An 18,590-nucleotide genomic window follows, 5' to 3' on the forward strand; every position below is an offset into this window, starting at 1 on the left:
TTGCTTGGCAAAGATTATAAAGATATTAAAAAGAGGTATTGGCAACTTTTAGAGCCTTGACTTCTGTTTTGAGGGTTTTTTTGTGGAGTGATGTGAAATTACTACGTCAAAGTAGGTATACATGTTTGTAGTTTATGGTTTTGCTGGAAAACAGTGAGAATGTACACTTAGTTTTGCAAAATTATTAAGAGTTTGGAAGGGTGTTTGCTATTTTGAGAGCTCTATTTCCAAAGATGTGGATCATTTTCTGAAGTGAAAGATTTAAATTCAGCAGTTTAGACTGGGAAAGAGGTTGTAGTGCAGGAACAATAGGCCTTTATCATCTGGCAGAAACAGCATTAATTAAAGTTCTATGCAGGATAAACTGTGTTTTGCAGGTTTAGATGCAGTTCGGTGACAAATCACTGCTCGGTGAAGCCGGTATGTGGCGACGCCGCAGCTACTAACGTCCTGTTTGGACTGGTGAAGGTCATCCTGACTGAGAGGAGGGCTGAACAATGACGGGATTATCCCGGCGCCCCGCCCTGAACACTAACCCAAATCTAATCTGACTTTCTCCTCATGCACTCAGCGCTTTTTAACAGCAACCACACACATTGTTTCATTTCACGGCTGCAGGAAACAACCTCTGGATTTCTACTGTCTGTCATGGACCTTTAACATATTTCCAGCTCCAATTGTGACCAATAATGAGTTCCTTATTTCAACAAAAAGCTATACATTCAGTGTTCTCACACACAAATGTAAACAAAATCCTGCATTGAGTGTATTTATGATTGCAGTAAACTCGGATGATGCTGACAATGAGTGCAAAACAAAAAAAACAATGACTGAATCTTAAAAGCAAACATCAAGCTTATGTTTTCAATATTATAATAGACATATCTGATATCTGAGCATTTAAAATGATCCTCTATCTTTCTATGATTTATTTTTATTTGCACAGAAAAGGGATGAAAACAGAAAGAACAAAGAAAGAAATTGCACAGTGTAGATAGAAAAAACATCAGAAGACACTAAAAAAATAAAAATAAAAATCCTATAAAGGCCTGTTGAATTGTTCTCCTCATGTCAGACTTACATTAAGAATGAGAAATACATATAAAAGCACACAAACAGCAGGAAAGTTTGCAAGGAATAAGTCATGTTGTCAAAAAGCTTATTACAGCTTTTCATGTACTTATGCTGAACTAATGGACCTCTAAATGTAATTGAATGTTGTGCAGATCATCTGAAATCACTTAAAAGCTAAAATATTAGCCGCAGCTCAATATTTTTTCTTTGCCAGATGCCTTTTCGGCCTTCCATTAGAGCCCCCCAAAAAATCCATCAGCATGTTTATTATTAACCTGTAAGCACATTTAATGCATCTAATGCAGCCTGCCTTTGTTGATTCCATCACAGACAGCCCTGCATCCAGTCTGCCCCACTTCAGGGTTTCTGGGTCGTAAATGCCGGCATGATAACTTGTTAGGATTACGGACGTGGCCTCTTTATCTGACTGACACTCAGACTCGGGCTCGGACGAGGTCTGGGAGGTCGGTGTGTGTAGTCGGCATTAGGCTGTGAAGTGTCAGGCATCAGCATCCAGAAATCCCACTAGGTAATTGTTTAATTTTGTAAATCTGGATTAAACAGGAGTATTGTCCAATTCCATTGTACTGAAGGGATTGTGTGGTAGAGGGAGGGAGAGGGAGGGAGGGCACTGGGGGAAGGGAAGGGAGGGACAGATGGGACTGACACATGGTCCCTGTCGACCTCCTCCTCCTCCTCCCCCTCCTCCTCCTCCTCCTCCTCCTCCTCTCCTCACCCCTCCTCCCCTCACAGACTCTCTGCCTAATCTGAGCGGGTAGGACAGGGGGAGGATGGGGGAGGGCACCGGGCATTCGCCACCAGCTCTCCCACTTTTCTGGCAGCACCCAACACAGCCGCAGAGCCAAAGCACGCAGGATATGGGCGAAAAAACAACTTATTCCCCTGTGAGGCTGGACTGTGAGCAGCTGAAGCGGTGCTCATGCTGAGGTTATCAACTGCAGGGAGCCCAGCCGGACTAGATTTAATCCAGCATAAGGAGCGTGTAGGGACAATTTACCGGATTGAGCGTTGTGCTTTTTTCACTTTTTATTTTATTCTCCTACCAGGAGCTTTCAGGCCTGTTGGAAGTTGTGTTTTTGGCCTCTTTGAGGATGTGAGGATGCCATCTTTGCAGGCACTCTGAGAAAAAAACCCCCCGACTGTGCTGGAAATTCATGGCCAAATGTGGAGTTGTGGTGGCCGAGGAAAAGCAGTTTAGCGGCACGATGTCGGCCACGCAGAAGATGAACCGTAGAGGCGCCTACAACTACTTCCTCAACATGGTGGCCTATCAGGTGAGAGCTGATGACGAGCAGCAGCGCAGGAGGCAGTGACAGCAGCTGGAGTTTGATGTTTTTAGGGTTCGTTCAGTGTCAGATTAAAAGGAAAGTTTCTTTATTGGTAGATGATTATATATTAACTTTTACTAATGAAAATCAGAGCTGCAATGATTAGTTGATTCATCAATTAGTCGATCGAGAGGAAACTTATCAGCAACTATTTTCATGATTGAATAATCAGTTTAGTAATTTTTTTAAAGCAAAAATACCAGAAAAGTGTTGATTTCAGCTTCTCGAATATGAAGATTTAATGTTTTATTAAAGTTTTAATTATATTATATTATTGGATTATTCTTACTGATGCATTAACATAAGCAGCATTTTAATGTCATAGCTGGTCAATGTGGAGCTAGTTTTTGATCATATTTCTGTATGTAGAAAATTGATTTACAAAGTAACTTTGGCTCTCAAATAAATTTAGTGCAGTAAAAAGTGCAATATTTCCCTCTGAAATGTAGTTACGTGATATACGAAGTAGCATAGGTTGGAGGTATTGAAGTACTGGGAAGTAGCTGGAAACTGTACTTACATAGTTTGGTTCCACTGTTGTATTTATCACTGGCAGACGTTGATCTCTGTCACCAGTCGGGATGATTTTCTTCAGCTGTACAATCTGCAAAACTGCAACAATAATTAAGCTTATAATTTTCCATTTCTTCTTGCAGCTAAAATTCTGTTGATTTGAGGCCTTAGTTTGTGATGTTGTTCTCGGTGTTCATGTTATTTTGGTCATCACCAGTGTGACGTTCATTTACGGGCTTCTGAAACCTTTTTAAACGTCTTTCTGAAGAGTTTGTATTTTGGACTTGAAGACTTTAGAGAAAAGATGGCAGGAAGGCGTCAGTCAGCCATGTTTAGTCAAATGTCTGAGCAACCGATCATGATTGACGGATGGTTGGTCAGTCTGGATTTGTACATCTACAAATGAGCAAATGTCCCATAGACAGACAAATAGACAATCAAATCTAGATTGTCAGGATTTAAAAAGATGCATTAAAGCTCTGAACAAAAAAATATAATCTAGTAAATGTACTGCTGACAGGTTTTCCACCTCTTCTCATTCAGTCTCACCAGTGTGGTGTCGATTTTTGGTTCTGTGGCAGCTTGTTGAAAGTGTTACTCCAAAAACACTTGTATTGCTGGTCAACAAATCCCCCAAAATGACCAAAACCAGCTCTCAATACTTTATGAAATTCTGTACAGACATCATGTTCCCCAGAGGATGAATCCTACTGACTTTTGTGATTCTCTGACTTTTCCTCAAATATTTAGGTTTATGACCTGCAAAGCTGATGAAATTCACAGCAAATTTTTAGCCTGTTCAATATGCTAACAGGCTAAACTAAGATGGTAAACATGGTCAGCATGTTAGCATTGTCATTGTGACATTAGTGTCTAGTTTAAGCATCACAGTACCTACAGTAAATAAAGCTTCACAGAGCTGCTAGCGTGGCTGCAGACTCTCTCAGTCAAGTCATCAGAATATCATCAGCCTTATCCTTAAAATCAAGACTATGTAACTTTTGAAAGACAAACTTGTCAAGTCAATTTTTATTTATATATCCAAATATCACAAACCATAAATTTACCTCAGGGGGCTTTACAATCTGTACAGCAATACAACGTCCTCTATCTATGATTCAAATAAGGAAAAACTCCCTAAAAAAAACCCTTTAACAGGGAAAAAATGGAAGAAACCTCATGAAGCAACAGAGGAAGGATCCTTCTTCCAGGACTGACAGACATGCAGTAGATGTTTGTACAGAACAGACCAGATAGCAAAATTACAGTTTAGAGAAACAGGATGACAGAATTATACACTTTGAGTTACACAACACTTTAAAATGTCTTTCTATGTGTTTATCACCAGTATAAAACCAGTATACTTCACCAGGAGACATATTTGTTGTTTCCTGCTTGTCGTCCCGTTCCTCTCGCTCTCACTCCTCTAATGATGACGTCTTTAAAACAAGAGAATTATGGGAAATGAAGGGAAATCTGATGCATTATTGATCATTCATCATTACTACTTGTGGCCGCTGTCGCTGCTGTTCAGCAACAAGTGTGAATGAATCAATGTTCACTCTTTTATAGTGCAAATGGAAACAGCACAACACAAATCACTTCTATTGATCAGCTGATCATACCGAGCAGAGTTCATGACCTTCATGACCTTCATGACCATCCGCCAAATGTTTTTTAAATCATTAAGAGTATGAAATAACTTTTTATGTTCTATAAAAAGCCTGATAAACAGTATTAACAAATTTAAAGTTACTTCACTGGTTTTAAGAGATAAAATCAAATATTTTTCACCGAGTACACAGAATAAGGAATTAATTTTGCTGCTGGTGTCAGAATGATAAAATAAAACAAGTAAACAGAATTAAAATAGATTGTTCTTGTAAGCTAAAAGCTAAAAAGCCTAAAAAAGGTTATTCATGACAACGTCAATTATGACAATATTAAAGATTTACTATATAGAATGTATGTAGATTCTTTAGATTCTGATTAAAAATACTAAATAATAATGTTACAGTTAGGAAAGTTAAGAAATAAAACATAAAAACAAAGTTATGAAAAAGAAATTACGTTATTTTTATTATACAAAATGTTCTGTTGGACCATAAAGAATAAATGGTTTTAACAAGAAGAGAAAAAGAGCTTCATTAATGAGTAAACATAAACATCTTACTGAAAAATAAATAAAAGTAACATTCAGTCAGTCCATCAATCACTTTCATCTACGTCAATTTACTGACACTTGAAAACCACTAACATTACTAAAACACAACAAATTGTATAAAAACTAAGTTTAAATGCAGTAAGTTGCTGCTGTGGACTATGATGAAAGGTAATGTTGGATCGCTGCTGCATTAACAATGTGATTCATGCAGGATTAGCTCTCAGATTAGCTTCCTGAACACTTGGAAAGATGCAGGAGATCCAACACTGACATCTACAAACAAACAACCAGCATCCTGAGTCCTGCTGGTTGTTTTTACAGAAAATATTCCTGATTTGACAAGAAAGTCTGGAGCATTTATCCAAACGTGCACAAAGCATGAAGTAAAACTTTATCACTCAGGAGCTAAAAAAATAAAGATATTCCTTCTGCTACACTCTCTGCTGTTTGGCCCAGATATACTGTATGACCCACTGTATTATTTTAAATCAAAGTGATTACTCTGTGTTTATACCAGATTTGCGCCGCTCGCTTACTGCAACAACTTCACTCTGTGTAATCCTCTGTTATAAAGCTTAAACTGGGCCAGAGGACAGACGTGTGCAGAGGTTAGAGCGATCAGCACTGTCTGTAAGATGGATCAACAAGGTTTATACTATTTCATAGCAGTGAGTTAGCAGACAAAGTTTTCCCTTAACAAGAAAAGCCTTGAATAATTTATAATCTAAAGAACCACAGTATCAATATTCTGCACAGAAATGCTAAAAATGTTTCCCAGTTTGGATCAATACAGCAGCAACACAATACTGAGTTAATGTGATCCAGAAAGACTCAAGACAAGTTGTTGTTTGACCCAGTTTTAGTGTGAAAAGCTTGTTATAATCTAATCTACTCTTTTATAACTTACATGTCACAGTTTGTTATTGATTGTTAATGAACTCGTGTATCTTTTGAATGCTATAAACACATCGTTTTGAGTGAGAAACAATACATTTGTGGCAGATTTTAGTGTGTAGAAAAACGTTCAACTTGCACAAAAACTACAATTTTATGAAACAAAATATAAAATCATATTATTCACTATCATTCACAGTGCATAGGATATATTTTAGAGTCAATGTAGTCATGGAGTCTATCAATAGGAGATTAGTGTCCTTATAGTTATTTGTTTTAGGTCAGAAACATACAACCAAAGCACCAGTTGGTCTATATGAGCTATAATGTAATGCATCTATCAACATCCCATGTATTTAATGTATATATGTTCCTGCTTAGTGAGTCACTTCAGAGAGCAGGTCACTTTCTGACTCTTGGGGGGGTTTGAGGTTGTGATGATTCCTTCAGTCACCATAGAAACTTTCAAATAACTTTGCTTCTTTTTGTGGTCACGAACGATTGATTTGAGTTTAGAGGAAAAAAGTCTCATAGGCTTATTGATTTCCTCGACTTAAATAAATACTCCTGTATCTGATTGATAATCAACGTGGTTGTCAGATGTCTGGGAAGATGAAGATTAGATGATTGGCTGGTTGAGTCAGTGATGATCTGGAATATTTCCTTCCTCAAATTGTATCTTATGTATAAAAACACATATTTGGAAAATGTTAATATCGTTGTGAGAAGTTGAGTTTCTTGAATTAAAGGAGTCGATGTGGAGCAAATATTTGAGCGGGTTGCTGTTCTGACAAAGTTTTTTTGTAGTTTTTTTCAGTAAATTTTCCAATAGATTTTGTCACTTTTTTAATGACACGATCAATGTGTTGATCTCGTCAATTATAATTCCAAAGAATTTAGTGTTTAGCACTTAAGGCTTGTCATTACACTCAATGAGATCTTTGATGAGTTTTTTACAATATGTTCTTTTGCCACTGAAAACAATGAAATTAGATTTTGTAATATTTAAATACAGTTTGTTTGCTTGAAAGGGGACATATAATGCTTTTGGTGATTTTCTCTTATTTATATACTGTTATGATGTCGGATGTCTATGTTAAACAGGGTCAAAGTTCCAAAACTTGAGGTGAACATATGTAAAATTCTCCCTACAAGTCAAAAACTTCAGCCTGCTCTAAACACTTTGTTTGCAAACTACTTCCTCCTTGTGATTAAGTCAGATTGTTCGAGCATGCCAACATACAGCCGTTCATTCAGTCCTCTTTGTTGCTAACGTTGTTGCTTTGTTTATTCACGTTGCCCACTCACATATTTCAGATTGGATTTTGGCTCAAACTTGTACAGATGTATTGAGAAGTTCATATTTTGAGTAAAGAATGAGAAAAAGTGAAATTAGACTACTATTGTTGGTTTATGTAGCCTCTGGAGCCGCCAGAAGTTGGCTGAGATGCAGCTTCCGCAAACTAACCAATCAGAGCAGAGTTGGCTCATCAGGGGGCGGGGCTTAAAGAGACAGGAGCTAAAACGGCCTGTTTCAGACAGAGGCTGAACTGAGGGGCTGCATAAAGAGCCTGTTTAAGATAAATGAGGAGTTTTTTTAACTGTAAATCATGCAAAAATATTCCAGTAGAGCCTCAGAATAAAAATATACACCTGGAAATATGTATGATACGTGCACTTTAAACCGTTCTACATACACAGATAAACCAGATTCAGCATCTTTAATCAGTGACTGAAAATTAGACAGAACTAAGGTTGTGTCATCTGCAAACATTATGAGAGAGAGCTATATTGGATACATTTGGTAAATCATTTATATAAATGAGGAATAATAGCAGCGCTAGAATGGATCCCTGGGGGACCCCACACTGTAACTGTGCTTTGTGACAAACAACTCAAAATATATAAATATATAAACTGTTCTCTTTTACAAACACAATGCAGTCAGAGTGCAGATGAGAGATAATAACTATAATAACTATAACTATATTTGTATAACAAACTTATGAGGTGCTTTACAAAGAAACACAAACAGGAAAAAGAGGAAGAAGACATTGAACAGCAAGAATAGAACAGAAAAACTAGAAGAAAGATGCTGAATAAGTAATCAATAAATTGTAGCCAAAGATAGAGGAAAGGTTACAGGTTCACCACATGAATTGTGTGTTTTCCTCTTGGCAGTGTGACTCTGCATGGTAAAGATTTTTGAGATGGGGTCTGGTGGCCGTTCCAAGTTGTTGTCTGCAAAGCATCTTAGTTTTGACTCATGTCCCGCTGAATTAAATCCAATTTTCTAGTGAAAACCCAATGTACTCATAAGTCCACAGGAGGCAAGGAAAACACTGAATGAAAATGTTTATGAAGTTACATTAAGCCTGATCCTTTACCAACATGATGTTGTATTCCTAAACTGTAACATACATGTTATCACACTGGCTATATCATGTACACACGTTACACGTGTCAAATGATCAGCACCAAATGAAAATGTAACACTGCAACAAAAGCTTGTTTAGATCCGACCCTGTTTGCAGAAACCTCTACATCTTAGCACCAGAGCTTTTGGCCATTCTTTTGCACATGTACATTAAAGAATAAGGCTGAGATTTTCTATGTTTATCTTACTGTCAACAAATCTCATGTGCAGAGCCAAACTAACAATGAATCAATCTACTTATAAGTGTTGTGAGTATGTATTCAAAGCCTGACATATCTGATTCCTCTGTGCCGTAGACCTCCGTTGTTGTCCACAAACTATTAAATACACATCAGTGAGCCACATTGTTGCACTGGGTGACACGTTCCTTGTCTCAGAAGAACGTGGTGACCTTAGTTTGTTTAGAAACGGCTTCAAAGACTAATAACAGCGTTTTCACTCTCTGGAGAGTATTTTGGTGTCAGAAAGAGGCCAGTGTGCATGCACAAGGACGCAGCTCTCTTGACAGTAAACAAACACCATTTTTTCATTGATCAGACACAGACATTGTAAATTTCTCAGAGAAGTTTAGTACAAAGAGCTGGCAGAGCAGTTTCAACAGACTCATGTCCTCACGCATGCATGGTTGCCTCTTTCTGACACCGAAATACTCTCTGTGTGAAAAGAGTGAAAACTCGATTGCTGTTATTAGTCTTTGGAGCCGTTTCTAAGCAAACTACAGTAACCGCACTCCTCAGGGACAAGAAACATGTCACTCAGTGCAGCAGTGATGTGGCTCATTGACGTGTTTTTAATAGTTTTTTGGACAACAACAGAGGTTTACAACACAGAGAAATGCAATATATCAAGCTCTGGATACACACACAGTATCATTTCATTGTTAGCTCTGCACATTTGTTGACAATAAGAAAAATATAGAAAATCGCAGCCTTATGCCATTAACAAAAATATACAGTATGTTCCTGTATTCCAGCACTAAAGAACAAAATAACAATAAGTATATACAGTACATAACCTTAACAAAGTGTACCTATAATGCTCTTCAAAATATACTTTAACTTTACATTAGATGTACATAAACTGCTGCATGAACTTAAATCATGTTAGAACATTTATGGCATGTGATTACAGCATAAATAATTTACAAAATATTAATATGTGCCTATGTTGTTCTTACAAGAAGAGTGAGCAGCAGTCAGCCATAAAATACTGCAGTTAAGATAAAGACAACATTTCTGTGGACTGATATTTACTTCAAGAGATCCATGTAGAGACAAATTTGGACAAACTGTCCCTTTAATAATCACGTTTCATGTGCTCCAGGATCAAATCATTTTTGAGCTACTGTACACGATTAAAGTTCTATTTTTATTCATTCTTCCCTTCAAAGAGAAGATATTGATAATCTTCTCTGCATTATCCATCAGATTATAACCAGCACGTGATGATTAAGTATCTCTGGATTCTCTGCACCAGCATCCAGTGCACATGTTCATGAATCGTACAGTGCAGCAGAACAGGAGCTTCTCTGACTCTCCGACAGTTTTGTACAAGAGTAATTTTTACTTTGCATCTTTTTTCCTTCCAGCCAGTAATTACCAGAGATTGAAAATCACTGTGCATCTCACACAGCAGAGCACATATTCTACAAAATTTATAAAGCTAAAACCCATATTTCCTGTCCCACAAGTCATCTTGTGACCCCTCAGGATGACTTTGCAACCGTCAGACTGAGCATTGCTGATGAAGCAGACAGATGGACCTCCAGACAATAATCTGCAGACTTTGCTGTCACATCAGACAGATGTGCGTGCAGGTTTACCCGCTCGGCCTCCTTAGATTTAGTCGAGGATCAGAGGTGAATTATCAGAATCAGAACTGGCCAGATGCTGCTGGATTCATTAGATTAATCTGCCACCAACTGCACCGCTGCCAAACACTAAATGTAGGTTGTCTGATACAGTGACTTCCAAAAATCTTCACGCTGCTTGACTTTAAATTCTTGGACTTGATGCATCCACAAATGAGTCATATTTAAGGTTTAAGCTTTTTTAGATTTAGTGCAGATCACTGGTTCCAGTTGGTTGTTTTGTCAGTTTCTTGAGTAATAGATGGTTGGAAAGTAAAACAAAATTTGTGTGAGAAATGTTGCTAAAAAAGTGTTAATTAAGTAAAGTAAAGCTGTATTTATATGACACTTTTTAAAAAAACAAATGTTACAAACAGTGCTGCAGAATAAAGACAGAATAAAATACAATTAAAGTAAAAGTAAAGCAAGTTTGTAGAATTTGTTTTTTAGTTTTATACTTAAATACTTTCTAACTTTTTTTACTTAATCTTTTTTATTCAACTGAGCAGAACAACAACAAACATGTTTGTAAATGCGTAGGAACACCTCAGAAAACAAAAACGAATTACCATGTGTTATAATTTCTTCATGTATGTAAAGGGCATGGACATAATATTAGAAACACCATCTGAATAACGCACTTCAGTAAAGCAACACCACCCACTACGACCTCAATAATACACATAAAGTAGAATCATCACCATTCTGACAGAGTCAACAAGACTGAAAATGTATGAACTTCATGAAAGTAGAATTCATGGCAGTGTTGTTGTATTGGATTATACAGGTGTTCCTAAGAAAGTTCTTGTTATCAAGACAAGTTTATTTGTATAGAAAGTTTCAACAGCACAGCAATTCAAAGTGCTTTACATTAAAAACATAAAGGAAACATGGCATCAAGACAACATGTAAAAGCAATGCAAGGCAATATAAAAATACATTTAAATACAATTAGAGAAGTTAAACCTGCAGTTTTCTGGGAGTTTGTTCAGATATGTGGAGCATAAAAACTGTACGCTGCTTCTCCAGGTTTAGTTTTGACTTTTAAAATCTCTTCTTTGACAGACAGGAAGCCAGTGTAAAGATCTGAGAACTGGACTGATATGATCCACTTTCTTGGTCTTAGTGAGGACTCAAGCAGCAGCGTCTGGATCAGCTGCAGCTGTCTGATCGATTTTTAAGGGAGACCTGTGAAGACAGCGTCACAGTAGTCGAGTCTACTGAAGATAAATGCATGGACAAGTTTTTCCAAATCCTGCTGAGACATAAGTAACTTTAATTCTTGATATATTCTGCAGGTGATAGTAGGCTGACTTTGTAATTGTCTTATGAGGCTGTTGAAGTTCAGGTCTGAGTCCATGACTACACTAAGATTTCTGGTTTGGTTTGTGGTTTTTAACATTACTGATTGAAGTTGAGTGCTGACTTTTAATTGTTCTTCCTTGGCTCCAAAAACAACTACTTGAGTTTTATCTATCTTATCGTTTAATTGTATGGAATTATAAACCTCTGGTGATATAGTTGTGTAAATTTGTGTGTCATCCGCATAACTGTGGTAACATGTTCAGTTGTTTTCCATAATCTGAGCCAGTGGGAGCATGTAGATGTCGAACAGAAGAGGCCCCAGAATGGAGCCTTGGGGAACTCCGCATGTCATTTTTGTCTGCTCAGTAATTAACTATAGACACAAAGTAGTCCCTGTCCTTTATGTAGGATTCAAACCAGTTTAGTACTGTGCCCAAAAGTCCCACCCAGTTTTCCAGTCAGTCTAGTAACATGTTGTGGTCGACTGTATTGAATGCAGCTTTAAGATCCAGTTATACTAAGACTGAAATCCTGCAACTGTCAGTGTTTAAGTGGATGTCAGTAAAGTCCTTAAAAAGAGCAGTCTCAGTGCTGTGGCGGGCGAAATCCTGACTGGAAGACATCAAAACATTTGTTTAGTGCGAATAAGTTGTTTTGCTGTTGGAAAAAAAGCTTTTTCAGTGATTTTACTTAAAAACAGGTGGTTTGATATGAGCCTATAATTGTTCATTAGTGAAGTGTTTAGAGTGTTCCTTTTTTAAGAGCTTGATGACGGCAGTTTTCAGGGCCTGTGGGAAGAAACCTGAGAGAAGAGATGTGTTTACAATCTGTAGAAGATCTGACGCTGTGCAATTAGAGACATTTCTGAAAAAGCCTGTTGGCAGAATATCAAGGCAGCAGGAGGATGATTTCAGATGTTGTATAATGTCCTCCCAGTTCAGTTTATTTCAGGTCAATTCCATCAACAAGTCAAACTTTTCTTTATGCCACACGAGACAGTTTCAAACTGTCTTAAAGACACAAACCTTAAAGACAAGACATAGTATATGCAACAACAAAACCCTGAATAAATGAATGAAGAGACATAAGAGGTGCAGGAGCTTTCACACAGGGCATGAGGAGTCTCTGAAATGTTTGATAATGATTTCAGTCACATGCTTTGGCCTTTACAGTTACCAGATCTCAGCTAAGAACACCTGTGGGAGATTTTTGGGAGGTGACCATCATCATCAAAACACCAACTGAGTGAATATATTTTGGCATCCAGCTGATCTGGAGGCTCGTGGTGGAACAAAGTCTACGACAAACTGCTTAATCAGCCTCATATGCATAAAGTTGCTCTTGAATTTTAAAAAAAATGGTCAAAGTAAAGAAAACATTTTCAGGAACTCTTAGAGAGAGCAAAGAGAACATTTTTATGTTAAAAGTGTTTATTTATAGCATAAAGAATATGTATTATAAAGAAATGACAAAACGTCTGACCTCATGGTCAGATGACTGATTGTTTGTTCACTTTTTGCAATTTTTTTTACTTCACTTACACATGATGCAGGTATAAGTAAATAAAAAGAAGTATATTTTTACAATCATGGCCTCTTGGAAGTTTATTTACATCTCGTCAGCGGTGTGTAGGTCATATTTTTATCCACTCATCTATTTTTCATCTTTTTTTAGAGCTAACAATTGCAGATTATTGATTAATCTGCCGATTATTGTCTCAATTAGTTGTTTGGTTTATAAAATGTCAGAAAATGTTGAAAAATGTTGATCACTATTTCTCAAAGAGATGCCCTCAAATGTTTAATTTTATCCCGACCAACAGTCCACAAACCAAAGATTTTCAGTTTATTGTCATAGACTAAAGAAAATATTCACATCTGAGAAGCTGGAATCAGACAATTTGGAGATTTGAAATGATTCAAAACGATTCATCGATTATCAAAATAGTTTATAGTTGATAGGTGATTCGTTTAATAGTTGGCAACTAACTGATTAAGCTCTGATCTTTTTCATCAGACTGTGTTTGTTTGTTTGTTTGTTTGTTTGTTTGAGCGACCTCCGTCCTCTCCTCCTCAGATATGCTGCTGCTGTGGACCCGCTCCCTGCTCGCTCTGCTGTGCCTTCTGTCCTCCGGTCAAATCCTCCACCAGCACGCGGGTCATGTACACCCTCTTCCACATCATGAGCTGCGCCGTCTCCTGCCTCATGCTGTCACGCACCGTCTCCGAGCTCGTCAGGGAAAATGTGAGTTCTGGATCCCTAACCCTAACCCTAACCCTCCGTTGTGTTCAGTGTATCTTATCTTTTCTTTTTTATTTATCTTTTTTTTTTAATTTTAGTTTAATTTAATTTTTCTTATCTTAATGTACTGTACCTTATTTTATCATATTTAGTCTTATTTTATCTTATGTTATTTTATCTTATGTTATCTTCTTTTCTTTTATCTAATCTTACTTTTTTCTCTTTTGAATCACAAATATTTATATTTTTTTCATAATTAGAACTATAAATATTGCCCCTAAAATTTTTCAAACATGATTAATTGGGGGTTGTGACTCAGTATGGACATTGTTGATTAATTCAAATAATGTTCAATAAAGTTTTTTTTTAATTCACACACACTACTGTAGTTACATTCACATTATAAAAGCAACCACAAGTAGAAATGCAAGTAGAACTGGAGTAAAGTATCAGCTCATTCCATCTGTAGGAAGCATAATATTTAGTAAAATGCTCCCTATAGTGTTTTTATGAATAGTATTTATAATGAAATATTGTTTCACAGCACTAGAAAACTAGTAAAAAATAAAAAAAATATGATACTTTAATGTATTAAACTCAAATATTATTTACAAGCCTGATTCACTTCATCCCCTGGTGCAAATTAAAGAGACTTAAAGAGAATTAAAGCGACTTTTTTAACTCAAGTCCACCCAAAAGGTTTACAGGAACATTTGTAAGAGATCCTCTGTGCTTCAGATGTCTGCATACAAAATAATTCATGTGTGTGTGTGTGTGTTTCAGGTGCCTTTCTTCAACATGGTGTGTGACCAGGCGCACGGCGGAGGCCACTGTGAGATGCTGGTGGGCTACTCAGCGGTCTACAGAGTCTGCTTTGGCACTTCCTGTTTCTACCTGATGATGGCGATCTTCCTCATAGATGTGAAGTCCAGCCAGGACTTCAGAGCGCTCATACACAACGGGTCAGTGCTGCAGAGTTGACCTCATCCCACCTGTTGACTCGTTTTAGACGTCTTTCAGATCAAATAGTGTAGATCATGTGTGTGATTACACATCATTCAGGAAGCCAAAACTAGACGAGTTAATAATTTGGAGGTTACAAAACTCTTTGTGCTGATTTATCATTATTTTTAGAGAAAGTAGCTCATAAAAGCAACAGTTTATTTTTAAACATGGAAATCCAATGACTCAGAGTGACTCCAAATGATTCATCAATTATCAGAATAGCTGGCAATTAATTTAATAGTTGGCAATTAATTGATTAATCATCTAATTGTTGCAGCTCTAATAAAAATGCCATCAATGCTCCACCAAATGTTTCCAAAATTTATGTGTGTTTCTTTATTGATCCCACCAACAAACAAGACAATCAAAAAGAAAAGACATAAAGTCCTGAATTCACTTCTTTCCAGCTTCTTTGGAAGAGAAAATAAACATAAAATTCTCCCCAAATCTCCCATAAAAAATCCTTAATCAACTACAGACCTTTTAGAGATTTGGCACACATTCCCTCAACCCCCCCTCCCCTCCACAAAACATCCTAAATTAAGCTTAGAATGGAAAAAAAACAGCCAATTTTCTTTGAATTTATTAAGACCTTTATGTAATTTCCCTGAATCAAATTATTTAGAGTGGATGTGATCCCATCCAGAAATGTTCGCACGCTACACACATCTTTAAATACTTCCCCGAGGTCTTTAATGGGAAAGTGTTTTCTCCCTCTGCTCACCCGACCTGGTCCACCGGTCTATTTTCAGCCCTTTGTTGTCACACTTTCCACTGCAGCGTTGTCGATTAGAGCCGTGACGCGGCTCGGATTAGGATTTGACAGACTGGAATGCTGGTCATCTCTCGGTATAAATCTACTCAGCTCGGTCTTGTTGGTGAAAGGTCTCAGGGTCTTTGGCAAAGGTTATACGCCTCTTAGAGGTCTGCAGAGGGTCAGAGAGTGACCCAGTGCCCTGCTGAGACCTTGTACAGTGTGTCCTTATAAAGACCAAACAGGGTCACATGTATACGGAGGGAACATTAAACACAGTGTGTCAAGACAAAATTTTGTCATGTGCAAACCTTGTGGGATTTTTTGATTAGATTAAAGGCTCCATCTGTAATTTTTTTTATACTTCCCTCGTGCTACTGTGTACTTATTCTCCACTACATTTCAGAGGGAAATGTTGCGCTTTTTACTGTAGTTAGAAGTTACTTTACAGATCAAGATTTTACATATGAAACATATGATCAGTGACATATGCGATGTACTGTATACATATGTGTGTACAAGCTTTGCAGATACAGTTTATGGTTTTTGTTTTGGGGTTTATTATATTTAATTTATTTTGTTGTTGTGTTTTTCTCTTTGCAGTAAGGGGGGTATAGGGTGTATGGGGTGGGTGTTGTGTTATTTTTGGTAATGTAAAAACCCTGGATGGAGATGTCGACGTATCTTGTCTGAGTTTTTGATGCACGCAGCGTCTATATTTCCTTTTCGTGTTATGAGTCCTTATCAAACTACATGGAGAATCGAGCTATGAAATATAATCAGCTGATAAAATATGTTGCATTGTTCATTTGAGGATGTCATCTTGACCTTTGGGAAACAGTGATTGACATGTTTCATCATTTTCAGACATTTCATAGACCAAACAACTGATCAATTAATCGTGACAGTTATTTTGACTGTAATTATTAGTGTGGTGTACCCTGCAGATCTACTGTATGTGTATGGAAACTTTCCTAAAACAACTTTATAAAGTGCATCACAACCAGTGAAAAGCAGATAAAGTAGAAGAACAAGCACAAGCAGAATATAACAGACACATCTTCATACAACATGGATTAGATGTTTAAAATCAGTTTTCATCTTTATGTTTTAGCTTTTAAACTAATTGTTTCTCTGTGTTGTCATACAGCTTCTGGTTCCTGAAGTTCATCACCTTGCTCGGGATGTGCACTGCTGCCTTCTTCATCCCGACAGAGTCCTTCCTGCACGGTGAGAAGCTGTTAACTGTCAACCATCACAGACCCTGAACTCACCTGAAAATAAAGGACGAGTTCACAATATTTGAGGCGTCTTAAAACAACAGTCAGGAGCTCAAATGAACATTGAAATAGTTTTTTTCTTGCTGTAATCGTTCCTCCTGTTCATACTGACCATTAGAGGATCCCTTCATAATGCACTTACAGTGTAAGTGATGTTTCATTGTTCATTTGGGCTCCTGACTGTGTTAATGCATCTCTGTGTGAATCCTGCTAGAGGGCAGCAGAGAACCGCTCCTAAACACTCTCTGAAGGTCGACTCTGATGTGAATTATTGGTCCATAAATCTCTGTAGTTGGATTTGACTTTGTTTGGGAATAATAAATCTGATACAAGCCTGATATCAGAACTCAATTCTGATTTACAGTTTGCCCCTTTTTTTGTTTCTTCCCTAAAATAGATCAAACAACATGAATGATGGTTCTTCTTTTTGCTCTCTCTCTCTCTCTCTCTTTCTCCTCCTGTCAGCTTGGCATTACGTTGGTGTGGTGGGAGGATTTGCCTTCATCCTCATCCAACTCATCCTCATCACAGCTTTTGCACACACCTGGAACAAGAACTGGTGAGTGGTGGGAATGAGATTTGTATTTGTTGCCATCTTTGTGGCAACAAAGAGGCACACACACGAGTATTTTTTTCAGGAGCTGGGTAACAATAAACCGCACAAAAGAACAAAAACATACCTGCTAGCTTGTAGTTCTATATGGACATTACAAAGTTTTGACCAGGCGGGTCGGTTGTTCCTGCATCTTGGAGAAGTTGCCACGGTTCTTCTGTGGATTTCGGCGTCTCAGCTGCTTCTGTCTCTTCATGTGATCCCAGACTGACATCTCCATGATCTCTATGAGATCAGGACTCTGCGGAGTCTGTTGCAGGACTCCTTGTTCTTCTTGTTGCTGAAGATAGTTCTTTATGACCTTGGCTGGATGTTTGGGACCAATGAGATGCCCCCCTGATGGTGTTGCATGATGGATAAGAATCTAAACATCTAAAGTGCCTAAAACCTTTGCACAGTACATATTTTCTCTGTGTTAATAATTGTATTGTGTGACAGCTCCCAGTCATTAAATTATTATATATATACAAGTGTGTTCACACTCTCACCTTTACCTCAGGAAGACCATTAGTTGTCGTAACATCGTGTCCATGTAGAATTAAAGAAAAGGATAGCAGGGTGCAGGTACAGCACAGAGCTCTGACCTCAACCCCATCTAGCAGCTTTGGGATGAACCGGAGCCAGACCTCATCGCCCCACATCATTGTTGGATCTCACTAATGCTCTTGTGGCTTAATGGGAGCAAATCCCCGCAGAGAGGTTTCAAAACATCTTGTTGAAAGCCTTCCAAGAAGAGAGGAGGCTGTTAAGCAGCAGCAGCAGCAGAGTAATGCCCATTGTTTTATAATGACTAGTTGTATGTAATGTTCAGGACTGTGTACCAGCCATTTATGTACAGTCAATGGTACCAGCTAATCATAAATCCATCACTACGTTTGTGTGTCAGGTCCTTTCTAAGTTCTTCGTAACTACAAGCAAGTTTCAAACTACTGAGTTACTAAATCATGTTTCACCATGAAAACTAAAGAAATGTCACTTTAATAATGCATAAATCGGTTGCTAGGAAACATCTGTAGCATCACAAGCTGAAATATGAATACAAAAATACATTTTTATGGCTAAAAAGATCAAATAATCTTTGCAAATGTAGGTCTGACTTTGTTTTATTTCTA

General features: G+C 37.6%; 1 protein-coding gene across 2 annotated transcripts in view; it reads left to right on the forward strand.

Moving 5' to 3' along the window:
* serinc4 (serine incorporator 4) overlaps positions 1-18,590 on the forward strand; it is a 34,682-nt gene that overhangs the window by 5,104 nt on the left and 10,988 nt on the right. The window contains exons 1-5 of one of the 2 annotated variants that reach the window (XM_044356584.1): positions 1,905-2,369; positions 13,662-13,829; positions 14,610-14,788; positions 16,736-16,815; positions 17,331-17,424. In XM_044356584.1, coding sequence (XP_044212519.1) covers positions 2,250-2,369; positions 13,662-13,829; positions 14,610-14,788; positions 16,736-16,815; positions 17,331-17,424 — 641 coding nt within the window. In that variant the 5' untranslated portion in view covers positions 1,905-2,249. Of the gene's footprint in view, positions 1-1,904; positions 2,370-13,661; positions 13,830-14,609; positions 14,789-16,735; positions 16,816-17,330; positions 17,425-18,590 lie in introns of those variants that run through there. The other variant, XM_044356593.1, reaches the window with a different exon arrangement.

Source organism: Thunnus albacares, chromosome 1 (genome assembly GCF_914725855.1).
Source record: "Thunnus albacares chromosome 1, fThuAlb1.1, whole genome shotgun sequence".
NCBI lineage: Eukaryota > Metazoa > Chordata > Actinopteri > Scombriformes > Scombridae > Thunnus > Thunnus albacares.